Genomic DNA, 26,873 nt, shown 5'->3' on the forward strand with positions numbered 1-26,873 from the left:
AAACAGAGAGCAAAACTTCACCCTCCCAACAAAGTTTACCAGACTAGATCCAGCCCCTCTACTTATATGAGACTTGCCACAAAATTTTCTTCTGTACTTCAAATGTGCTAAAATGTTCAGCAAAACTATGATTTAGTAGCTGTGTTTCTTCACTGGAATTTGTGTGAGGGACTTATCCCTTAAGGAGTGCAAACAGGTCCTTTACATCAAAGAAACATGGCCATAAAGAAAAAGAGCCTAGTTTGCCTCAACTCCCAAGCATCTTAACCCTCCCAACAAAACATTGCCAGACTACTTCTAACCCAGAATCATATTTACAGTCTATCAGACAGTTTACCCCACAGGCATATATGTGAGAGTTATTCAGGCTTTTTGAGGTAAAACAAAAGAAACATAGGTCAGGTTTACGTGTCTAAGGCCACTAGACAAATTGGCCTGGTTAAAGGGTTACCGGTCAAGCAACAGATTCCCTTGCTTGTGCGAAGTCCTGTGCCCTCCTATTTCATGGCTGTTCTCAAGCTGGGGAGCCCCCCCTGCCAAGAGACTTAGACCTCGTCGACTACCCAAGAGAGTGCGTAAGCCAGAGGGAAAACAGCTCTCTTGTTCCGCTCAGCTGCAATGGCTTTTCTTTAGCTGCGTTGCTTGCCCCGTGGGATAGATGTTAAACATGCCGCCTCCTCGCACACCTCACTGAGCGTTCACGGACGCACCACGCACCTCTACATCACAACGTAAGCACAACAGACGCTGTAACCGGCAACCCTTGCATGAGGTTATATCATGTGATATACCCCACTCATTTTTATTCTAATCATTGGTGAATATGGGATATGCCCCACGGAAGCTTGTCTGTGATAGGCCCTTCGAGCTGAACATCTCTTGGTTATTTGGGAGGCGCCTCCCTGAGTTGCCATTTTCCTTTTGGTTGCGATACCATGTTTGAACTATAGGTGGCAGCAGACAACCAGAAATGCAGTCTCACTATTAATACTGCTACAGCTTAATATCTCACCTTAAAATGTTTATTCAATATACTAAAATTTCTTGTATTAATAAACTTATCTAGTCAACATATATATTCCATTTAATATAATTGAAAATGTACAATTTGAAATCAAACACAAGTATATCTCTAGTACCACATTACAAAGTAATTATTATTCATTTAAATATATGGAATATATGGGTATTTTAAAGATTTTAATACTTTTAGCATGGATCTAATTAATATCTCAGTTATCTTAATATCACATACATACCTTGAGATCAGCAATCATATGTAATTTTACATAATTATATTTATATTAGACTACTTTCCCATATAAATATTGCATGTCTGTATATCTCTTGCTGAGTGTATAAAAACATATGATGTTGTTTATATTTTTCATTTAGCAAACATTCACATTTAATATTATACAGACAATCTCATATCCATTTATTTGTACCTATTTTATAGTCTGAGGCATATATTAAATATTTGAAAACTATATAGATAATTTGGTATCAAAAGTATATAGGTTAAGATATTTTGAAATCTTGATTTTTAGGCCTTCAACTTCCCATATGTTAGCTGTATCATGAGTTCAGATTCTTTGTGTATCTAAGGTTCAGGAGCAATTTACACCTCAGTGTAAACTGTCATTTCCCTCTGTAAAAATAGGTTCTTCTCCGCATACACTTAAGCCTCAAAGGACCCATCTCAGACATCATGACTGTTTATCCACAGGGGTTCCTGTGATCTAAGTAATTAATTTTTTAGGCTAAATTAATTTAGAGATTTTAATCTGGGAAGGCTATACAAGAATAATTCATTAGAAATTACCTCTCTTCTGAGACCGTGATCAAAGGCTCTTGAGACGTGACATTATCTCTTATAGTTTGGGACCAATGTTTGTTCTTTTTAGAAGTCCTGTCTATTTCTTTTATTCTACAAGTCTGTAGTTGATAATAAAAGGGAGAGGTTGATATCACCCATTCCAGTGTTTGTTCACAATGCAGCTCAATCAATTCATAGTAGATATTAGCTAGATGAGATATTAAATTATGTAATATCCAATGCCATTCAGCCATACCCTGACAGTTGTAACTGCGCTCGGCTTGCACTGGCCCAACGCTTTTGTTACAGAAAATGAAAAATCAGACCCTTAATCCAATAAACCAAGAACGGGTCAATGTAAAGGGATAGAAAGGTGAAAAATGAAATGGGTGTATTTCAGTTTTAAATAGAAGCATTTTTGCTATATACTTCTATTAGCAAAATTACTTCTAGTAAAAGTCACTACTGTTTTTCTGGGGCAATACGCACATATCCTGTGAGGGCACGTGCACCAGAGCTCAGACACTACACCTTTCAGAAAGCTGGCAGAGGTGTGTATTGCTTTCTCAAGATGTCATTTGTGTCATACAAACCACAGCTGATTGTCTGAGGTGTAGTGTGAATACTGATGCATGTGCCATCACAGGATATTTGGGTATGCGGTAGAAAATTAATAATAATGTTTATTAGAAGCATTTTTGCTGTTGGAAGTATATTGCAAGATGTTTCTTTTTCACACTGAAGTGCTCCCATTCAACTATACGTTTTTACCTTTCTATTCCTTTAACTTTGTACATTGCAGAAGAAACAAATTGCTATTTCATGTGCCAAGTATCTTTAGTGTATGACTGGCGAGTTGGCAGCCAGAGGTCACATTAGTATAACATATACGGCCCTCTAGTCAGTATGAGCCTAACAGATAAACCTAAACAACAAAGCACCACAAACAAGGTTTATAGAAATGGTTTAATTTAGGCTGACATAAACAGCTCAGTACAAGTCTGGTGAAGTCATATGGTCTGTTGCACTAATACAGGTGTATCCTGTGGTGGCGAGCTCAGTCATCTGAGGAGAGATGTATACGTTTGCATGTGTCGCTTCACGCTCTCTGCAATATCCTGCTCTGTCTTCCCTCGGTTGTAGTAATCTGTGAACAGCCCATCTGGGTTAAGCAAATAAATGATAATCGTGTGATCCACAATATAGTCATTGTCCTTATCTGGCTGCCCGGTGCTGTAATACACGCGATAACCTTGTGCTGCCTGCTTCACCTGCTCTGAGGTCCCTGTGAGCCCCAGGAGCCGCGGGTGAAACTCACTCACGTACTTGGCCAGGGCCGACACACTGTCACGTTCTGGGTCCACAGTGATAAAAACTGGCAACACAGGGGGCAGGGAAGGGTCCTTATCCAGGATGGACACTGCAGAGCTCAGTTTCTGTAGCTCATCAGGACAGATGTCTGGGCAGTGAGTAAAACCAAAATACAGCAGAACCCACTTCCCCCTCAGATCCTGTTTGAAACATGGCTGACCATTGTGGTCCAACAGATGAAAGTCTCCCTGCCCCACAGCTAACGTCCTGAGCTGCTTTATCCTCTGCATCTTCTGCTGCTCCTGCTTCTCCCACCGAAGGTAGAGCCATGTTCCGAGTGCTGCTCCACCAATAACACCTGTCACAGCCAGCCGCAAGCGCAGGGAGATGGGCTGCCTTTTAGAATTAATATGTTGCTTCTGCTGTAATGAGGAGGAAAGAGAGAAAGTTCTTGCAGGGGTTACACAGCTGTTTGTAAAAGTTGAACACTTGGGGAAAACCCTGCAGGTAATTGCTACACTGTGAAGGCAGAGAGAGTGGAACTTGCCCAATATACTCCAGATGGCCATCTTTCTACAGGAAAAAAACAAGGTTATTAATAGAGTAAAACTCCAGACGCTGACATATGGAGCCGGGCAACACTCAAACACAGATGGTACAGGTAGCCGGCTACACTCAAACGGTACAGGGAGTCGGGCAACGCTCAAACAGATGGTACAGGAATCCGGCAACACTCAAACAATACAGGGAGCCGGGCAACTCTCAAACACAGACGGTACAGGGGGCCAGGAATAACAGGAATTTAAACATTCAGAGTAACATGTATATACCAAACATAGTTTTACAGGACTCAGTGTAGAGGTCCTTTAGAAGAACTTTATTTGTAGATGCTGAATTTTTACAATGTATATTTTTAATACCAATATACTAAGTGTATGTTTAGTATATAGTGCTTGTCAGGTCAGTCAGGCCAAAATTCCAACTGAATTTGTACATATTGTATAGTATATGCAGGTGCTTTGTGTATACCGATTTTTGCTTTATAAACTTGATATACATTTGGCAGTATGGAGTAAAACAAAATTTATGCTTACCTGATAAATGAATTTCTTTCTGGATATGGAGGCCACAACGTCATCAATTATTGTTGGGAATATAACTCCTGGCCAACAGGAGGAGGCAAAGAGCACCATAGCAAAGCTGTTTAGTATCACTTACCTTCCCACAAACCCAAGTCATTCGACCAAAGGGAAATGGAAAAAGGAATAATACAAAGGTGCCTGACGTTTAGTCAAAATAACGGTCTGAAAACAACGGGTGGGGTCGTGGACTCACCATATGTGGAAAGAAAGAAATTTATCTTAATCAGAGTTACAATGACCGACTCAGAAAAAACACGCTTAGATAGGACTAAGCGTTCAATCTCTTCGAAGTCACGCAGGAGCTATTAGAATAACCTATGCGCTCTCCTGAAGATATGAGCAATGCCTCGTGGAAAGAGAGCAAACAAAGGAAACATATGCCAGACTAAAAACCCAAGGAACCGCCAGATCAACTATCAGGGTAGCCTGCGGATCATTTGACCTTGAACTGTACCTTGGCGTTCTGAACCAACTCCAACCCCCCCCCATGTGAGGGTTAACCTGGAGAACACCTCCGGATGGAGAACCCACTCCCCGGGATGAAAATTCTGTCTGCTCGGGAAGTCTTCTTCCTAGAAACATAGAAACATAGATATTGACGGCAGATAAGAGCCATAGGCCCAGCAAGTCTGCCCGACCTTACCTAACAGTATAAACTTATCTAGTTTGTAGGATAGCCCTATGCTTGTCCCATGCATTTTTAAAGTCCCCCACAGTGTTTGTTGCTACTACCTCTTGAGGAAGTTTATTCCATAAATCAATCACTCTTTCTGTAAAGAAGTGCTTCCTCAAATTACTCCTGAATCTACTACCCTTTAGCTTGAGCTCATGACCCCTTGTTCTTGAATTTTCCATTTTATGTAAAATACCCACAGCCTCAGTTTTACTAAACCCTTTAATGTACTTGAAAGTTGCTATCATATCACCTCTTTCCCTTCTCTCCTCTAAGCTATACATATTTAGGTCATTGAGCCTGTCCTGGTAAGTTTTATTTTTTAGACCATGTACCATTTTGGTAGCCCTCCTTTGCACAGATTCAAGTTTGTTAATATCCTTCTGAAGATATGGCCTCCAGAACTGCACACAATACTCAAGATGAGGCCTAACTAATGATCTATAAAGTGGCATAAGAACCTTACTATTTCTGCTGCAAATACCTCTACCAATACATCCAAGCATTCTGCTAGCCTTACTTGCTGCATTACTACATTGTTTACTAAGTTTTAAATCATCTGAAATAATAATTCCCAAGTCCTGTTCCTCATCTGTAACAGTCAGTAAAGTGTCATTGAGTCTGTAATTAACATTTGGATTTTTCTTCCCTAAATGCATTATTTTACACTTTGCTGTGTTAAACTTTAGATCCCAGTCGTTTGTCCAATCCTCCAATTGTTGTATATCACTTCTCATTTTGTCTACCCCCCCTGGAACATCCACTCTGTTGCAAATTTTTGTATCATCTGCAAAGAGACATACTTTCCCCTGTAGCCCTTTGCTGATATCGCAGATAAATATGTTAAACAAAACAGGCCCCAGAACTGACCCCTGAGGAACACCACTAGTAACAGCCCCCTCTGCTGAATGAACTCCATTTACTAAGACACTTTGTTTTCTGTCCTTAAGCCAGCATTCCACCCAGTTCACAATTTTTTAATCTAGACCAAGGAGATATAGTTTGTGAATAAGTTTATTGTGTGGGACGGTGTTAAATGCTTTGCTGAAATCTAGATATGCTACATCAACTGCTCCTCCCTTGTCTAATACTTTTGTTACATAATCAAAGAAGTCAATTAGATTAGTCTGACATGATCTCCCTGAAGTAAAACCATGCTGATTTTGGTCCTCTAAATTGTTTGTCTTTATGTAAGTCATAATTCTTTCTTTTAAGAGGCTTTCCATTAATTTCCCTACTACTGAAGTTAAACTAACTGGCCTGTAGTTGCCAGATTCTTCTCTACTGCCCTTTTTATGAAGGGGTATTACATTTGCTATTTTCCAATCATCTGGGACAGCTCCTGTTAATAGTGACTGATTAAACAGATCAGTTAATGGGACAGTTAGCACTGATCGAAGTTCTTTTAAAACCCTTGGATGAATATTATCAGGACCCACTGCCTTTGTAACATTTATTTTTGATAATGCTAACAAAACATCATCCTCTGTAAAAAGATTACTGTTAAGCTTGTTTCTATTTTGCGTAGCATCCCTTAATGTAGACATTGTATCTTCACAATCTTTAGTGAAAACAGAACAGAAGTAATCATTGAGACAGTCTGCAATCTTGCTTATCTCCTTCTATTATTCTACCATCAACCGATTTCAATTTTACTATTCCTACCTTATTTTTTCTTCTTTCACTGATATATCTAAAGAATGTTTTGTCCCCATGTTTTACTGACTGTGCTATCTTCTCTTCTGCATGAGCTTTAACCTTCCTAATTAACTGCTTAGTCTTTTTTTGTTGGAGTCTCCATATTTTCATATCATCATCTGCTTGTGTGTGTCTGTAATTTTTATAAGCTATCTTTTTTGTCTTTACAGCATGTGCTACTTCTTTGGAAAACCAAATTGGTTTCCGCTTTCTTTTACTAGAATGTGGATGGCAGATAGACAGCCATTGTGAGCTACCACCCACTGAACAAAGCCGAGCCACCTCCTTCATGGCTAAAGAACTCCATTCCTCCCCGAGCCACTGAGGTGATAGTATCCAACTGGAGCCTGATAAACCAGCTAAGGACAACTGAGGCATTGAAAATCGCTCTCCACTCTGAGATGTTGATGGGGAGAGCAGACTCCTCTTGAGTCCAAAGTTCTTGCGCCTGTAATGAGTTCCAGACTGCTCCCCAGCCCAGAAGGCTGGCGTCCGTGGTCACAATTACCCAGGAATGTCTCCAGAAACATGCGCCCTGAGACAGATACTCTTTCAAGGAAGACTAATTTTCAGAAACTTGAGAAGATCCCAGATAATGGGAACAAGAAGATACATATCCTTCAGGTCTATGTTAGTCATGAACAGACCCTCTAGAATAAATACTACTTTGAAGGACTGTACTCTGAGAAACTTGAAACAAAAACCTAGATCCTGTTCCCTGAATGGGACTGGAACTATCAATCCCAGAAAGGAATGTCCTGAACCCAGTTCAAGAACACCTTATTATACCTGGACTGCAGATACCCTAGAAAGGTGAAATCTGCCCTTGGGAGGAAAAAAAAAAACTACTACATCACCTGGTATTCTCAGGCGGTCTCCCATCCAAGTACTAGGCAGGCCCAACCCTGCTTAGCTTCCGAGATCAGACGAGATTGGGCACATTCAGGGTGGAGTGGCCGTAGCCCCAAAAGACTTGACTGACCCTGCAGAAACAGTCTAGTCTATTCCACTTGACGTGTGGTAGAAAGAACTTTTTGCCAGACAAGGTCCAACCCTTGTAAGGAAACACCAGAAGCTTAGATTGGAGGAAAAATTAAATATAATCCAAATAATGATACGTCTTGGTCAAATTGGATATTGAACTTGCATCTGCAGTATTATAGAGCCAAGGCTGTGCCACCAAGCCCAGATAGGCTTTTCATCTGACCAAAATTTCAGCCACAACGCCCCGTAGGCTAGTACAGCAAGTCTAAATAGGCAAGGCATCACTCTAGATGATCAAATAAACCTCCAGCTTCTTACTCATGGATCCGTAAAGGAACAGCTATCCTCCATAGGGATCAAAGTACTCTGAGCCATAGTAGAAAAGCTCCCTTCTACCTAAGGCATTTTAAAGGAGTCAGCGACAGGAAAATCCTTTAAAGGACGGGAGACAGGGAGAAAAGTAACCCTAGTTTCTTTCATGTAATTAACAAGAGTCCATGAGCTAGTGACGTATGGGATATACATTCCTACCAGGAGGGGCAAAGTTTCCCAAACCTTAAAATGCCTATAAATACACCCCTCACCACACCCACAAATCAGTTTTACAAACTTTGCCTCCAAGGGAGGTGGTGAAGTAAGTTTGTGCTAGATTCTACGTTGATATGCGCTCCGCAGCAAGTTGGAGCCCGGTTTTCCTCTCAGCGTGCAGTGAATGTCAGAGGGATGTGAAGAGAGTATTGCCTATTGAATGCAGTGATCTCCTTCTACGGGGTCTATTTCATAGGTTCTCTGTTATCGGTCGTAGAGATTCATCTCTTACCTCCCTTTTCAGATCGACGATATACTCTTATATTTACCATTACCTCTACTGATTCTCGTTTCAGTACTGGTTTGGCTTTCTACAAACATGTAGATGAGTGTCCTGGGGTAAGTAAGTCTTATTTTCTGTGACACTCTAAGCTATGGTTGGGCACTTTATTTATAAAGTTCTAAATATATGTATTCAAACATTTATTTGCCTTGACTCAGAATGTTCAACTTTCCTTATTTTCAGACAGTCAGTTTCATATTTGGGATTATGCATTGAATTATCATATTTTTCTTACCTCAAAATTTTGACTTTTTTCCCTGTGGGCTGTTAGGCTCGCGGGGGCTGAAAATGCTTCATTTTATTGCGTCATTCTTGGCGCGGACTTTTTTGGCGCAAAAATTATTTTCCGTTTCCGGCGTCATACGTGTCGCCGGAAGTTGCGTCATTTTTTGACGTTATTTTGCGCCAAAAATGTCGGCATTCCGGATGTGGCGTCATTTTTGGCGCCAAAAGCATTTAGGCGCCAAATAATGTGGGCGTCTTATTTGGCGCTAAAAAATATGGGCGTCGCTTTTGTCTCCACATTATTTCAGTCTTATTTTTCATTTGCTTCTGGTTGCTAGAAGCTTGATATTTGGCATTCTTTCCCATTCCTGAAACTGTCTTATAAGGAATTTGATCTATTTTGCTTTATATGTTGTTTTTTCTTTTACATATTGCAAGATGTCTCACGTTGCATCTGAGCCAGAAGATACTACAGGAAAATCACTGCCTGCTGGATCTACCAAAGCTAAGTGTATCTGCTGTAAACTTTTGGTAGCTATTCCTCCAGCTGTTGTTTGTAATAATTGTCATGACAAACTTGTTAAAGCAGATAATATTTCCTTTAGTAATGTACCATTGCCTGTTGCAGTTCCCTCAACATCTAAGGTGCAGAATGTTCCTGATAACATAAGAGATTTTGTTTCTGAATCCATAAAGAAGGCTTTGTCTGTTATTTCTCCTTCTAGTAAACGTAAAAAGTCTTTTAAATCTTCTCTCTCTACAGATGAATTTTTAAATGAACACCATCATTCTGATTCTTTGGACTCTTCTGGTTCAGAGGATTCTATCTCAGAGATTGATGCTGATAAATCTTCATATTTATTTAAGATGGAATTTATTCGCTCTTTACTTAAAGAAGTACTAATTGCTTTAGAAATAGAGGATTCTAGTCCTCTTGATACTAATTCTATACGTTTGGATAAGGTTTTTAAAGCTCCTGCGGTTATTCCAGAAGTTTTTCCTGTTCCTAATGCTATTTCTGCAGTAATTTCCAAAGAATGGGATAAATTGGGTAATTCATTTACTCCTTCTAAACGTTTTAAGCAATTATATCCTGTTGCGCCTGACAGGTTAGAATTTTGGGACAAAATCCCTAAAGTTGATGGGGCTATTTCTACCCTTGCTAAACGTACTACCATTCCTACGTCAGATGGTACCTCGTTTAAGGATCCTTTAGATAGAAAAATTGAATCTTTTCTAAGAAAAGCTTATCTGTGTTCAGGTAATCTTCTTAGACCTGCTATATCATTGGCTGATGTTGCTGCAGCTTCAACTTTTTGGTTGGAAACTCTAGCGCAACAAGTAACAAATCGTGATTCTCATGATATTATTATTCTTCTCCAGCATGCTAATAATTTTATCTGTGATGCCATTTTTGATATTATTAGAGTTGATGTTAGGTTTATGTCTCTGGCTATTTTAGCCAGAAGAGCTTTATGGCTTAAGACTTGGAATGCTGATATGGCTTCTAAATCAACTCTACTTTCCATTTCTTTCCAGGGAAACAAATTATTTGGTTCTCAGTTGGATTCTATTATTTCAACTGTTACTGGTGGGAAAGGAACTTTTTTACCACAGGATAAAAAATCTAAAGGTAAAAACAGGGCTAACAATCGTTTTCGTTCCTTTCGTTTCAACAAAGAACAAAAGCCTGATCCTTCGTCCTCAGGAGCAGTTTCAGTTTGGAAACCATCTCCAGTCTGGAATAAATCCAAGCCTGCTAGAAAGGCAAAGCCTGCTTCTAAGTTCACATGAAGGTACGGCCCTCATTCCAGTTCAGCTGGTAGGGGGCAGGTTACGTTTTTTCAAAGAAATTTGGATCAATTCTGTTCACAATCTTTGGATTCAGAACATTGTTTCAGAAGGGTACAGAATTGGTTTCAAGATGAGACCTCCTGCAAAGAGATTTTTTCTTTCCCGTGTCCCAGTAAATCCAGTGAAAGCTCAAGCATTTCTGAATTGTGTTTCAGATCTAGAGTTGGCTGGAGTAATTATGCCAGTTCCAGTTCCGGAACAGGGGATGGGGTTTTATTCAAATCTCTTCATTGTACCAAAGAAGGAGAATTCCTTCAGACCAGTTCTGGATCTAAAATTATTGAATCGTTATGTAAGGATACCAACGTTCAAGATGGTAACTGTAAGGACTATATTGCCTTTTGTTCAGCAAGGGAATTATATGTCCACAATAGATTTACAGGATGCATATCTGCATATTCCGATTCATCCAGATCATTATCAGTTCCTGAGATTCTCTTTTCTAGACAAGCATTACCAATTTGTGGCTCTACCGTTTGGCCTTGCTACAGCTCCAAGAATTTTCACAAAGATTCTCGGTGCCCTTCTGTCTGTAATCAGAGAACAGGGTATTGTGGTATTTCCTTATTTGGACGATATCTTGGTACTTGCTCAGTCTTTACATTTAGCAGAGTCTCATACGAATCGACTTGTGTTGTTTCTTCAAGATCATGGTTGGAGGATCAATTTACCAAAAAGTTCTTTGATTCCTCAAACAAGGGTAACCTTTCTGGGTTTCCAGATAAAGACAGAGTCATGGACACTGAATCTAACAGACAAGAGACGTCTAAAATTGATTACAGCTTGTCGAAACCTTCAGTCTCAATCATTCCCTTCGGTAGCCTTATGCATGGAAATTCTAGGTCTTATGACTGCTGCATCGGACGCGATCCCCTTTGCTCGTTTTCACATGCGACCTCTTCAGCTCTGTATGCTGAACCAATGGTGCAGGGATTACACGAAGATATATCAATAAATATCTTTAAAACCGATTGTTCGACACTCTCTAACGTGGTGGACAGATCACCATCGTTTAATTCAGGGGGCTTCTTTTGTTCTTCCGACCTGGACTGTAATTTCAACAGATGCAAGTCTCACAGGTTGGGGAGCTGTGTGGGGATCTCTGACGGCACAAGGAGTTTGGGAATCTCAGGAGGTGAGATTACCGATCAATATTTAGGAACTCCGTGCAATTTTCAGAGCTCTTCAGTTTTGGCCTCTTCTGAAGAGAGAATCGTTCATTTGTTTTCAGACAGACAATGTCACAACTGTGGCATACATCAATCATCAAGGAGGGACTCACAGTCCTCTGGCTATGAAAGAAGTATCTCGAATTTTGGTTTGGGCGGAATCCAGCTCCTGTCTAATCTCTGCGGTTCATATCCCAGGTGTAGACAATTGGGAAGCGGATTATCTCAGTCGCCAAACGTTGCATCCGGGCGAATGGTCTCTTCACCCAGAGGTATTTCTTCAGATTGTTCAAATGTGGGGGCTCCCAGAGATAGATCTGATGGCCTCTCATCTAAACAAGAAACTTCCCAGGTATCTGTCCAGATCCCGGGATCCTCAGGCGGAGGCAGTGGATGCATTATCACTTCCTTGGAAGTATCATCCTGCCTATATCTTTCCGCCTCTAGTTCTTCTTCCAAGAGTAATCTCCAAGATTCTGAGGGAATGCTCGTTTGTTCTGCTAATAGCTCCGGCATGGCCTCACAGGTTTTGGTATGCGGATCTTGTCCGGATGGCATCTTGCCAACCATGGACTCTTCCATTAAGACCAGACCTTCTGTCGCAAGGTCCTTTTTTCCATCCGGATCTGAAATCCTTAAATTTAAAGGTATGGAGATTGAACGCTTGATTCTTGGTCAAAGAGGTTTCTCTGACTCCGTGATTAATACTATGTTACAGGCTCGTAAATCTGTATCTCGAGAGATATATTATAGAGTCTGGAAGACTTATATTTCTTGGTGTCTTTCTCATCATTTTTCTTGGCATTCTTTTAGAATACCGAGAATTTTACAGTTTCTTCAGGATGGTTTAGATAAGGGTTTGTCCGCAAGTTCTTTGAAAGGACAAATCTCCGCTCTTTCTGTTCTTTTTCACAGAAAGATTGCTATTCTTCCTGATATTCATTGTTTTGTACAAGCTTTGGTTCGTATAAAACCGGTCATTAAGTCAATTTCTCCTCCTTGGAGTTTGAATTTGGTTCTGGGAGCTCTTCAAGCTCCTCCGTTTGAACCTATGCATTCATTGGACATTAAATTACTTTCTTGGAAAGTTTTGTTCCTTTTGGCCATCTCTTCTGCTAGAAGAGTTTCTGAATTATCTGCTCTTTCTTGTGAGTCTCCTTTTCTGATTTTTCATCAGGATAAGGCGGTGTTGCGAACTTCTTTTGAATTTTTACCTAAAGTTGTGAATTCCAACAACATTAGTAGAGAAATTGTGGTTCCTTCATTATGTCCTAATCCTAAGAATTCTAAGGAGAAATCGTTGCATTCTTTGGATGTTGTTAGAGCTTTGAAATATTATGTTGAAGCTACGAAATCTTTCCGTAAGACTTCTAGTCTATTTGTTATCTTTTCCGGTTCTAGGAAAGGCCAGAAAGCTTCTGCCATTTCTTTGGCATCTTGGTTGAAATCTTTAATTCATCTTGCCTATGTTGAGTCGGGTAAAATTCCGCCTCAGAGAATTACAGCTCATTCTACTAGGTCAGTATCTACTTCCTGGGCGTTTAGGAATGAAGCTTCGGTTGACCAGATCTGCAAAGCAGCAACTTGGTCCTCTTTGCATACTTTTACTAAATTCTACCATTTTGATGTATTTTCTTCTTCTGAAGCAGTTTTTGGTAGAAAAGTTCTTCAGGCAGCGGTTTCAGTTTGAATCTTCTGCTTATGTTTTTCGTTAAACTTTATTTTGGGTGTGGATTATTTTCAGCAGGAATTGGCTGTCTTTATTTTATCCCTCCCTCTCTAGTGACTCTTGTGTGGAAAGATCCACATCTTGGGTAGTCATTATCCCATACGTCACTAGCTCATGGACTCTTGTTAATTACATGAAAGAAAACATAATTTATGTAAGAACTTACCTGATAAATTCATTTCTTTCATATTAACAAGAGTCCATGAGGCCCACCCTTTTTTGTGGTGGTTATGATTTTTTTGTATAAAGCACAATTATTCCAATTCCTTATTTTATATGCTTCGCACTTTTTTTCTTATCACCCCACTTCTTGGCTATTCGTTAAACTGATTTGTGGGTGTGGTGAGGGGTGTATTTATAGGCATTTTAAGGTTTGGGAAACTTTGCCCCTCCTGGTAGGAATGTATATCCCATACGTCACTAGCTCATGGACTCTTGTTAATATGAAAGAAATGAATTTATCAGGTAAGTTCTTACATAAATTATGTTTTCTCCTATTCCCAATAAAATTTCTAGAAACACTTCCTCATAGGAAGGAACATCATAGAAATGATAAAGTTAACAAACTTCCAAGGGTTGGCAACGACCGGGTTATCAATGTCATCCAAGTAGCTAAAACCTTTAACAGTACACGAGGTGTGGAAGCATACATCTAAAGGAGACCACTTCAGCATCAGATGAAGGAATTATACCCTCAGAAGCTACCAGCAAATCCTCCTCACCAGACTTAGGAGGGAGAGCAGCCTGTGGAGCAGAAACCTTACAAGCTGAAACACTAATGTCCTCTTGCATATTCCCTGTAGGTAAGAAAAAACAGATACAGCCACAGATGGTACCTAAGCTGCAAAACCTGTAGGCAAATACACTCCTCCAGGAAATTGAGAGGAACCGCAGGGAACTTCATGTGACGCAAATGAGGCTTGGGACGTTTAAGGAAAAAGTTGTGGCATTGCCTGACCAGCATCATCCTGAAAGACATGAGGCTAGCAAAAAAAATTTGCAATATTTTTTTTTTGTTAAATGAACACTGTCACTTTAAGAGTATAGAGACTTGCCGTAAAACAGGACATATATATATATATATATATATATAGAAGAGTGTGAGACAAAACAAGCGCCCAGAGGCACACTTTGTGTAGTATGTTCAAATAAATTACTTATACTGTAATGGTTGGAAAAAATCCGCTCTCACCTGGTTCAACTTCAACTTATGAGGTATGTAATAGGCACTTCTGTTTATATACTCTTGTCCCGTATCGTCCTCCTATAAGTCCTCAGGTCTCCAGTTCTTCCTAGGGGTATGCAGAGTGTTCCTGGAACTCTGCAGCCTATATTTAGAAGGGGACTAGGGCATAGGAGTAGGGTGATGTGTAGTGTTTAAAATATACAACTACCAGGTGATAGAGATAAAAACAGGTGTTTTATTTATATACAAAAAGTAATTTTTAACAGTGCAAGATAAAAAGCCCCTGCAGGCCTTTCTTTTAAAAAGAGAGAAAGATATTCCACGTTTAGCAGAAAAACACTATAGAGCTGTAGTCATACAGGTGTTACATCCAGCATGCAGTGTTAGAAACACTGGTGACTAAATCGCTCTGATAAACATATGAACAGGTATGGAGCACCAAAGGATATTCGCAGATCTGCTTTATATGAGTGTATATTAAAGCAGTCCAATCCTTTATGCAGCTCCGTGTAGATGTGTAGGCACAGCGTGCAATGTCAGCGTGTGGCGGGGGGCGGAGTCTAATGCGTTTCGTAGCCAATGGGTTACTTCATCAGAGGTGTGGGCCGCCCCCCAACCTTGATCTATTTATACGCATTAGTGAGGCTAGTTTGCCTCCTGCGTGCCCCTCTAGCGCCATTTTGAATGAGGGCAGACAAATTTGTGCTTCTTTATGTATTTACAAAAAATGTGCAATATTATTTAGACACGTAGTAATATCCTCAACATATAATCCATTGTGTACATGGTATACATGTTCTATCAGAAAATGCTAAAAGGTATTAGTCTCCTCACATATTTATATCCTATGCCAGATTCCTTCAGCTGGAAAGCATACCAGCTGGAGAGTTAACATAAGACAACATAATTTTAAAAACATAGTTACAAATTTTACACAGACAAATAAAAAGTAAATAAATACATAGAATCTATATATATATATATATATAAAGCGTTTAAAACCTTATAAAAGTATTTAAAACCTTTAAATAGTGCATTATGAAGAGGCATGTCAGAAAATTATATTTAATGTATATTTAATAGGGTTGCCTGTTTTTGTTATTACAGGACTTCTTGAAAGCGCTGTTAGTTTGTGGATAGTTGGGGGGTATATTATTTTTGGGTTTCAAACAGTTTTTCTATATCTATCACAGCCTTTATATGTAAAAGCAGATGTTAGTTGTTATATTAGTTAGTTTTTTTTGTTTCTATTGATATGAATTAGAAGTGGACACAATAGAATGCTATCTTGGATTTTACAGAAAAGCTGCAAGGTCAATATCTCTGTTTAACCCTTTGGGTTCCAGAGTTTGTAATTTGTGAATCCACATCATCTCCCGTTTGCGTAATTCTAGGAGTCTACTACCCCCTCTTTTCCCTGGTAGTATGTGGTCTATTGCTTTAATAAAAAAATCATTTTTATTTTTTCCATGAACCTGAGAGAAATGGGTTATTAGTGGGTTTTTAAGTATACCTGCCTCAATATTTTTCATATGCTCAAGGCAGCGAATTTTAAGACCCCGTGTCGTGCGCCCAATATACCTTTTGGGATTGCTGCATGTGCATTCTAACATGTAGACCACAAAGTCTGATTTGCAGTTTAGTAAGCCTTTAATGGGGTAATTGTCTCCCTTTATCCCGCTCTCAATATATTTGTTATACTTTTTCTCTTTATGTGTGTGTGCACAACAGACGCAGTTCTTTCTATAGCACTTATAGAAGCCTTGTAGATTCGTGATCTTACCACTACCTTTTTTCTTTTTCAGTTGTGTATCACTGGGTGCCAAAAAGTTCTTCAAATTTTTGTTTTTCTTATAGGTAACATTTGGTCTATTTCCTATAGTATCCTTAAGTATGGGGTAATTCTTTAGTATTGACCAATTCTTTTGTAATATATTTTTGATTTTCCATTGTCCTTCATTGAATGTAGTAACAAAATTAATTCTATTATCCCTTTTGTGTCTGACAGTACTTCTACTTATATTATTCATATTTGCAGCTGGCTGTTCTTGACTAGTATCCTTTCCTCGTATGAGTGTCTGTCTATCTAATTTAATTACTTTCTCATCGGCACCCTTGACTGTCTCTATAGGATAATGTTTCTCTACAAACTTATCTTTCAAAGTGTGTGCTTCTATTTTAAAGTTATTGATATCAGTGCAATTACGTCTCAGCCTTTGAAACTGACCGTAGGGGATGTTTTCTATCCACTTAGAGTGGTGGCTGCTTCTTGCATCTAGATAACCATTTGTATCCGTAGATTTCCTATAGAGTTTGCTACATATCTTTCCCTCAGAAATATATAGTGTAACGTCCAGAAAGTCAATAGAGGACTCTTCTAGTCTTTGGGTGAACTTTAGGTTCATACAGTTTGTATTCAGCTCTTGTACAAAGGTATTCCAAAGTTCAACTTCACCATCCCAAATAACCAGAATGTCATCTATGAACCGATGCCATCGGATTATATTTTTATATTTAAACTTAGAGTCTTCATAGATCATATCCTCCTCGAAAACTCCCATGTACAGGTTCGCAAAATTGGGCGCAAATTTAGTGCCCATTGCGGTCCCTGTACATTGTAGGTAAAAATTTCCTTCAAATCTGAAGTAGTTGTTTTTTAGGATATACTTAATGGATTCTAGTATGAAATTTCTCTGTATAGGTGCAATATGATTAGTCAAGTTTAGAGATCTTTTGATAGCGTCAATCCCACATTCATGTTGGATTGATGTATATAGAGCCGTTACGTCTAGGGTTGCCCATTTATACGTGGGTTTCCATTCTAGGCCCTCTAATATTTGTAGGAGGTGAGGAGTGTCTCAAGTATGACTTTAAATTCACAACCATTGGTCTAAGAAATAAGTCCACATATTCTGAGAGTCTGGATGTCAGAGAATCTATTCCCGAGATAATGGGTCTCCCGGGAGGTTTCTCTAGACTCTTGTGGATTTTTGGCAAATAATAAAATATTGCCGTCTTAGGTTCATCATTGGCTAGATATTTCCTCTCTCTTTCAGACAGTACTCTATTTTGATAACCGCTATTGATAAGTTCAGTATATGATCTTATAAATATGGAGGTAGGATCATTTCTCAGTGTTACATATGTGGTGGTATCTGACAGCTGACGTGTTGCTTCCTCCAGGTAGTCTATCCTATCTAGGATTACGATCCCTCCTCCCTTGTCAGCCTCACGAATTATAATTTGTTCATTGTCCATAAGTGTTTTTAGGACATTTTTTTCTTTTATACTTAAGTTATAGTTGTATATCTTATAGTTATCGCACAGATCCATGCACTCTTGTGTAACTTTGTCTTTAAACTGACTGATATATTTACCCTGTGATTGAACCGGGAAAAATATGGACTTTAGCCGTAGGCCACTATTAATTATTTTAGATTCATCTATTATTTCTAAATCATTACTGAGTTCTGGTTGGGTCTGAAAGTTATTTCTACTCTCATTTTCTAAGTCCATTAAGGCTTCTAATGTTTCCATATCTGTCTGTGTCAGGCTATCAGAATTTTGTAGCCTTTTTTCCTTTTCAAAGTGTCTGACTAGTGTGAGTTTTCTTATGAATTTGTTTATGTCAATGAAAAGCTCAAACGGGTTAGGTTTTTGAGTCGGTGCAAAGGACAGGCCTCTTTTAAGTAGACTTGTCTCCTCTAAGCTTAATATATGTTTAGAAAGGTTAAAGATTTTAATAGTATCTTCTTTTCTGACTTTTATCTCATTTCCCTTCGTCTTTTTAAGCTGAGATTTTCTTCCAGCCCTGCACCCTCTTCTTCTTCCATTTGTCTTTTTCCCCTTCTCCCTTCTGGGGGTATTTGTGGTTGTCTCCACTCTAGGGGTGTGTATTGTGTCTCCCTTCCTTCTCTTTGTGTCTCTATATTCCTGGGTCTGTCTGTCAGATGTCTCTCGTGAAAATCCTTATCTTGATAATTATTTCTATTTCTGTGGCTATTTTGGTTGTATTGCTCTCTGGGTGTCCTTATTTGGTCCCATGTGTCCCTCCATTCATGATTATGGTTCCCTATCTTATGTGGATATTGATTATTCCTGTTTGAATTGTAATTATGAAATCTTCTGCCTCTCGTATAGTAATTATTTCCTCTATATGAATGGTGTGATTCATTTCTGCTGTATCCTTCGTCCCTATAGTATTCTTGTTTGTAGTTAGTGTGTTGGGATGGATATTCTCTATTAGCACAATCATATCTATTGTGTCTAGGAGTTGGTTTTCTAGGGGGGAATTCGAATCTGATGTTAGATGGTTTAGGAGTTCTTAGATCAGATCTCTTGGTTTCTTTTTCTTTTATGTGATTGTTTTATGTGATTGTTTGTTTGTGCTGACAGACAGACCCAGGAATATAGAGACACAAAGAGAAGGAAGGGAGACACAATACACACCCCTAGAGTGGAGACAACCACAAATACCCCCAGAAGGGAGAAGGGGAAAAAGACAAATGGAAGAAGAAGAGGGTGCAGGGCTGGAAGAAAATCTCAGCTTAAAAAGACGAAGGGAAATGAGATAAAAGTCAGAAAAGAAGATACTATTAAAATCTTTAACCTTTCTAAACATATATTAAGCTTAGAGGAGACAAGTCTACTTAAAAGAGGCCTGTCCTTTGCACCGACTCAAAAACCTAACCCGTTTGAGCTTTTCATTGACATAAACAAATTCATAAGAAAACTCACACTAGTCACTTTGAAAAGGAAAAAAGGCTACAAAATTCTGATAGCCTGACACAGACAGATATGGAAACATTAGAAGCCTTAATGGACTTAGAAAATGAGAGTAGAAATAACTTTCAGACCCAACCAGAACTCAGTAATGATTTAGAAATAATAGATGAATCTAAAATAATTAATAGTGGCCTACGGCCAAAGTCCATATTTTTCCCGGTTCAATCACAGGGTAAATATATCAGTCAGTTTAAAGACAAAGTTACACAAGAGTGCATGGATCTGTGCGATAACTATAAGATATACAACTATAACTTAAGTATAAAAGAAAAAAAATGTCCTAAAAACACTTATGGACAATGAACAAATTATAATTCGTGAGGCTGACAAGGGAGGAGGGATCGTAATCCTAGATAGGATAGACTACCTGGAGGAAGCAACACGTCAGCTGTCAGATACCACCACATATGTAACACTGAGAAATGATCCTACCTCCATATTTATAAGATCATATACTGAACTTATCAATAGCGGTTATCAAAATAGAGTACTGTCTGAAAGAGAGAGGAAATATCTAGCCAATGATGAACCTAAGACGGCAATATTTACATGAATGTGGGATTGACGCTATCAAAAGATCTCTAAACTTGACTAATCATATTGCACCTATACAGAGAAATTTCATACTAGAATCCATTAAGTATATCCTAAAAAACAACTACTTCAGATTTGAAGGAAATTTTTACCTACAATGTACAGGGACCGCAATGGGCACTAAATTTGCGCCCAATTTTGCGAACCTGTACATGGGAGTTTTCGAGGAGGATATGATCTATGAAGACTCTAAGTTTAAATATAAAAATATAATCCGATGGCATCGGTTCATAGATGACATTCTGGTTATTTGGGATGGTGAAGTTGAACTTTGGAATACCTTTGTACAAGAGCTGAATACAAACTGTATGAACCTAAAGTTCACCCAAAGACTAGAAGAGTCCTCTATTGACTTTCTGGACGTTACACTATATATTTCTGAGGGAAAGATATGTAGCAAACTCTATAGGAAATCTACGGATACAAATGGTTATCTAGATGCAAGAAGCAGCCACCACTCTAGATCAATCCTTGGATTGAAAAAATTGTGCACCTGAATAGCACTCTTACCCCAATCTGGAGCGGCAAGATTTGGACAAAGGCTGAGTAACTATAGAGTGGGAGTGCTGAAGAGTATTTAAAATATAACTTTTATTTGAAAATTTAAAATAAAAAACCAAAAACACACACACATACATCTACATATATACAATGTTAAAAAATACAGGGTTTGGTCGGATTTATCTTAATCCAATGTATTCTATTTTAGATAAAGTAGTGATATCTTAGGTTTTGAAATAATTATTTCAGAGTCAGTTTTTCATTTAAAGTTAGTATAGGTCTGATATAGCGTATGTAATACGTGGTATTTATACACCTTATACCACTGTACCGATGACTCTGTTATTTCTTGTCTATTGTGCTTAAGTTACAGTCGGTCTTGTCTTGCGTGGTAATACGTGGTTGTGTGTGGTATTATATGACCCTATATCACTGTATTGAGGACTCTATTGTTCCTGATATATTGATCTTAAGTTACAGTCGGTCTTGTCTTGCGTGGTAATACGTGGTTGTGTGTGGTATTATATGACCCTATATCACTGTATTGAGGACTCTATTGTTCCTGGTATATTGATCTTAAGTTATAGTCGGTCTTGTCTTCCTAAGACATCTTTGTAATTTTAATGAAACATTTCATTCCCACCATCAGACAAATACTAACTATAAGTCAAAAATAATATTTACTATCATCCCAGCCCTTTAGAGAAAGGCTGTACAGTAACAGGACATTCAAAGTATATTGGAGAACTATTTGTTAGTACAAAATAACATACGGGAAGCGTTAAAAGTCCATAATTAATAAAAAGACAAACTCTGGGCTTAAATTTTAAGAATATGCCATACCGTTTAATAAAGAACACAACAGTACAATAACAGTTTTACTTGCACTCTTAATCTGCATATTAACTCTGATTCATAGAATCTCTAAGCATACGTAAGGCTAGAATGAGAAAACAGTCCTTCCCAATAACACTTCGCTTTACATAAGTACAAAACATCTTGCAGCGAGTGATTTGCTCCCTGTAACGAACCTCTGGATTCGTCAAAACAACTACCAATAGGAGAAGGAGTGCGAGCCAATAAAAAGACACAATTTTGGCCGCGCCGTACCCTTTGAAAAAGCCACGTTAGTGGCGAAACATGTTAGGGAAATGTTTGTTATGAATGCGTCCTAACATTTTTTAAATAGCAGGATGTTTGGTCTATAATTTAAAAATACAAGTAGTGGTACCTCAGAATTGAGCTAACAATCCCTGAAATAGGATTTGATTTAATACCGTATATCAGACACTACTCTTAACCGGCAATTATAAGTAAGGCGTTGTAAAAAGCATACTAGCAAGAGGAAGGGGGGAATGAAATATAATACCCCAATACTTAACTTTTGAAAAATACGAAAAACGCCAAGCTGTAAGCCGCATCTATATTAAGTTAGAACAACTGAGTGAAAGATGATATAGCAAAGAAATTTGACACTATTAGCTATATTTTGCTACAATGTAAGAGCGTACCCTCTCTAACGCTAAATTAAGCAGTGGTGATAAAAGACAGGATACAATCCAACTTAAAGTTATAGTGCTAATACTTGCATCACTGTTTTCAAAAGTTGTCTGCGATTATACATATCTAATATTTATCACAGCAAATATATGTGATAATAGAACCTAGTAGAAAAAACGCTAAAACCAGTAGTAATACCGGATCCATTTTGGATCATTTGATATTGAGAATATCCATTTTTAAGTAAATTCAATGTTGACCACAATATATTAGCAAAGGCAATTTATGTAGTGTTTGAATAATTAAAGTGATATTACTGGCACATCTACATAAGCAGCTTAACAATAGTTTGCCATACAACTGATGAACTAAATAACAAAAAGTTTGTCAAAGCACATTGCTACTGTGAACTAGCAAAATCACAAGAAAGATAAAAATAATTGATTTGATAGAAACAGTCAATTCTATCCAGCTAAGTCTCAGCAATCCACTCTAACTTCTCTATACACACTTTCAAACATTAAAGAACATTTTACTAAATATATGGTGAGAGACTTTAGATAAGCACTAGATACTAAGCGAAACCAATAGCAAAGAGCTTAAGAAACCATATACATATATGCTTTTCAAAGCGTTTGAGAACGTAGTATGACAATCCAATAATATGCTGAGTAACTGGGACTAGCATACTTAGATAGCAGCTACCACAGTTCAATCTAACAGCCAGAGAATATATCAGGCATAACTTATATTATATCAAGATAGTAGCTGTTAGCAAAAGAATCAGCTGACTACTGTAAGCAAAGCTTTAAATACAGAACATCACCCATTTCATATTTGAAAAATCATTCTGGTAACAACAGTGATATCTAATGTGCAAAGTCCAAAACATCAATATTTATAATAAGACAAATTAGACTCCGCCGCATATCACGTTTAAACTAGTCTCTACAAAATTGTACTACTTCATGTATGTTCAACAAAGAACTTAGGAAGACAAGACCGACTATAACTTAAGAACAATATACCAGGAACAATAGAGTCCTCAATACAGTGATATAGGGTCATATAATACCACACACAACCACGTATTACCACGCAAGACAAGACCGACTAACTTAAGCACAATAGACAAGAAATAACAGAGTCATCGGTACAGTGGTATAAGGTGTATAAATACCACGTATTACATACGCTATATCAGACCTATACTAACTTTAAATGAAAAACTGACTCTGAAATAATTATTTCAAAACCTAAGATATCACTACTTTATCTAAAATAGAATACATTGGATTAAGATAAATCCGACCAAACCCTGTATTTTTTAACATTGTATATATGTAGATGTATGTGTGTGTGTTTTTGGTTTTTTATTTTAAATTTTCAAATAAAAGTTATATTTTAAATACTCTTCAGCACTCCCACTCTATAGTTACTCAGCCTTTGTCCAAATCTTGCCGCTTCAGATTGGGGTAAGAGTGCTATTCAGGTGCACAATTTTTTCAATCCAAGGATTGATCTAGAGTGTCTCAGTATACAAGTGCACAGCACCTCAGCCATTCGGTAATTAAACTAGATTTACAGATACAAATGTACATAGAATCTATCTCTAATTCCAGAGATTCATAGGCTACCCCAACCTTTTACCCTCAGCAGTGCCATTAGTACTTTTTTCTTTCTTTGAAGAAGCAGCCACCACCCTAAGTGGATAGAAAACATCCCCTACGGTCAGTTTCAAAGGCTGAGACGTAATTGCACTGATATCAATAACTTTAAAATAGAAGCACACACTTTGAAAGATAAGTTTGTAGAGAAACATTATCCTATAGAGACAGTCAAGGGTGCCTATGAGAAAGTAATTAAATTAGATAGACAGACAGACACTCATACGAGGAAAGGATACTAGTCAAGAACAGCCAGCTGCAAATATGAATAATATAAGTAGAAGTACTGTCAGACACAAAAGGGATAATAGAATTAATTTTGTTACTACATTCAATGAAGGACACTGGAAAATCAAAAATATATTACAAAAGAATTGGTCAATACTAAAGAATGACCCCATACTTAAGGATACTATAGGAAATAGACCAAATGTTACCTATAAGAAAAACAAAAATTTGAAGAACTTTTTGGCACCCAGTGATACACAACTGAAAAAGAAAAAAGGTAGTGGTAAGATCACGAATCTACAAGGCTTCTATAAGTGCTATAGAAAGAACTGCGTCTGTTGTGCACACACACATAAAGAGAAAAAGTATAACAAATATATTGAGAGCGGGATAAAGGGAGACAATTACCCCATTAAAGGCTTACTAAACTGCAAATCAGACTTTGTGGTCTACATGTTAGAATGCACATGCAGCAATCCCAAAAGGTATATTGGGCGCACGACACAGGGTCTTAAAATTCGCTGCCTTGAGCATATGAAAAATATTGAGGCAGGTATACTTAAAAACCCACTAATAACCCATTTCTCTCAGGTTCATGGAAAAAATAAAAATGATTTTTTTATTAAAGCAATAGACCACATACTACCAGGGAAAAGAGGGGGTAGTAGACTCCTAGAATTACGCAAACGGGAGATGATGTGGATTCACAAATTACAAACTCTGGAACCCAAAGGGTTAAACAGAGATATTGACCTTGCAGCTTTTCTGTAAAATCCAAGATAGCATTCTATTGTGTCCACTTCTAATTCGTATCAATAGAAACAAAAAAAACTAACTAATATAACAACTAACATCTGCTTTTACATATAAAGGCTGTGATAGATATAGAAAAACTGTTTGAAACCCAAAAATAATATACCCCCCAACTATCCACAAACTAACAGCGCTTTCAAGAAGTCCTGTAATAACAAAAACAGGCAACCCTATTAAATATACATTAAATATAATTTTCTGACATGCCTCTTCATAATGCACTATTTAAAGGTTTTAAATACTTTTATAAGGTTTTAAACGCTTTATATATATAGATTCTATGTATTTATTTACTTTTTATTTGTCTGTGTAAAATTTGTAACTATGTTTTTAAAATTATGTTGTCTTATGTTAACTCTCCAGCTGGTATGCTTTCCAGCTGAAGGAATCTGGCATAGGATATAAATATGTGAGGAGACTAATACCTTTTAGCATTTTCTGATAGAACATGTATACCATGTACACAATGGATTATATGTTGAGGATATTACTACGTGTCTAAATAATATTGCAAATTTTTTGTAAATACATAAAGAAGCACAAATTCGTCTGCCCTCATTCAAAATGGCGCTAGAGGGGCACGCAGGAGGCAAACTAGCCTCACTAATGCGTATAAATAGATCAAGGTTGGGGGGCGGCCCACACCTCTGATGAAGTAACCCATTGGTTACGAAACGCGTTAGGCTCCGCCCCCCGCCACACGCTGACATTGCACGCTGTGCCTACACATCTACACGGAGCTGCATAAAGGATTGGACTGCTTTAATATACACTCATATAAAGCAGATCTGCGAATATCCTTTGATGCTCCATACCTGTTCATATGTTTATCAGAGCGATTTAGTCACCAGTGTTTCTAGCACTGCATGCTGGATGTAACACCTGTATGACTACAGCTCTATAGTGTTTTTCTGCTAAACGTGGAATATCTTTCTCTCTTTTTAAAAGAAAGGCCTGCAGGGGCTTTTTATCTTGCACTGTTAAAAATTACTTTTTGTATATAAATAAAACACCTGTTTTTATCTCTATCACCTGGTAGTTGTATATTTTAAACACTACACATCACCCTACTCCTATGCCCTAGTCCCCTTCTAAATATAGGCTGCAGAGTTCCAGGAACACTCTGCATACCCCTAGGAAGAACTGGAGACCTGAGGACTTATAGGAGGACGATACGGGACAAGAGTATATAAACAGAAGTGCCTATTACATACCTCATAAGTTGAAGTTGAACCAGGTGAGAGCGGATTTTTTCCAACCATTACAGTATAAGTAATTTATTTGAACGTACTACACGAAGTGTGCCTCTGGGCGCTTGTTTTGTCTCACACTCTTCTAGATCACTAAGAGGAACCTTGCCCTGCGGGGGATCATTCTTCTTCTCTCAGACGAGCAGCCCACTCCTCCACAGCACACAGGAACTAGCATTGTGGATATTAATGAATAATACACATCCATAGACTTGCCACACTTGACTGAATGAGACTGTTTGCTGCCTAATTAGCAAGTGTCTTGCGTGTATATATATATATATATATATATATATATATATATATATATATATATATATATATATATATATATATATATATATATATATATATATATATATATATATATATTTATTTTCCAGTAGTGGATGGGAAGATATAGTAAGACCAGCAGCATACTCATAAACTTCTAGCGCTGATTTCTATATATATATATATATATATATATATATATATATATATATATATATATATATATATATATATATATATATATATATATATATAATCAGACTTCTGTTCCAAACTTATACTCCTTTAGTATAACCATGAAAACCCCCAATTCTCTAGCTATAGAAAATTCTTTATTGGGACATCAAAGTGAATAATTCCTTAATAGCAGGAAATTCCCTCAAACATATGTACATGGAGGACAATCTTAGACCCCTGATACATAGCATCAATATCAGCCCAATCCCCTCCAATTATACAATAAAATTATTTATATATGCAGGAAGCATATATTAATATTGGGGGCTCCGATAAATATACAGGCTCCAAACAGCTCAAGACTGTATACCAGTCCGCCGCTCCCTTCCCAGTCGAAGAAGGAGCCCGGGTCACATGAGCCCCA

At 37.9% G+C, this 26,873-nt stretch overlaps 1 protein-coding gene and 1 pseudogene across 1 annotated transcript in view; both read right to left on the reverse strand.

Annotated features, from left to right (window-relative positions):
- Nucleotides 1-2,771: 2,771 nt before the first annotated feature.
- LOC128662532 (protein SCO2 homolog, mitochondrial) overlaps nucleotides 2,772-26,873 on the reverse strand; it is a 44,793-nt gene continuing 20,691 nt past the window's right edge. The window contains exon 2 of the mRNA XM_053716312.1: nucleotides 2,772-3,703. Within this exon, the coding sequence (XP_053572287.1) occupies nucleotides 2,881-3,699 (819 nt within the window). The 5' untranslated portion in view covers nucleotides 3,700-3,703 and the 3' untranslated portion in view covers nucleotides 2,772-2,880. The remainder of the gene's footprint in view (nucleotides 3,704-26,873) is intronic.
- Nucleotides 7,489-7,607, reverse strand: LOC128665201 (uncharacterized; annotated as a pseudogene).

The sequence above is a fragment of the Bombina bombina genome, chromosome 6, assembly GCF_027579735.1.
Source record: "Bombina bombina isolate aBomBom1 chromosome 6, aBomBom1.pri, whole genome shotgun sequence".
Lineage (NCBI taxonomy): Eukaryota > Metazoa > Chordata > Amphibia > Anura > Bombinatoridae > Bombina > Bombina bombina.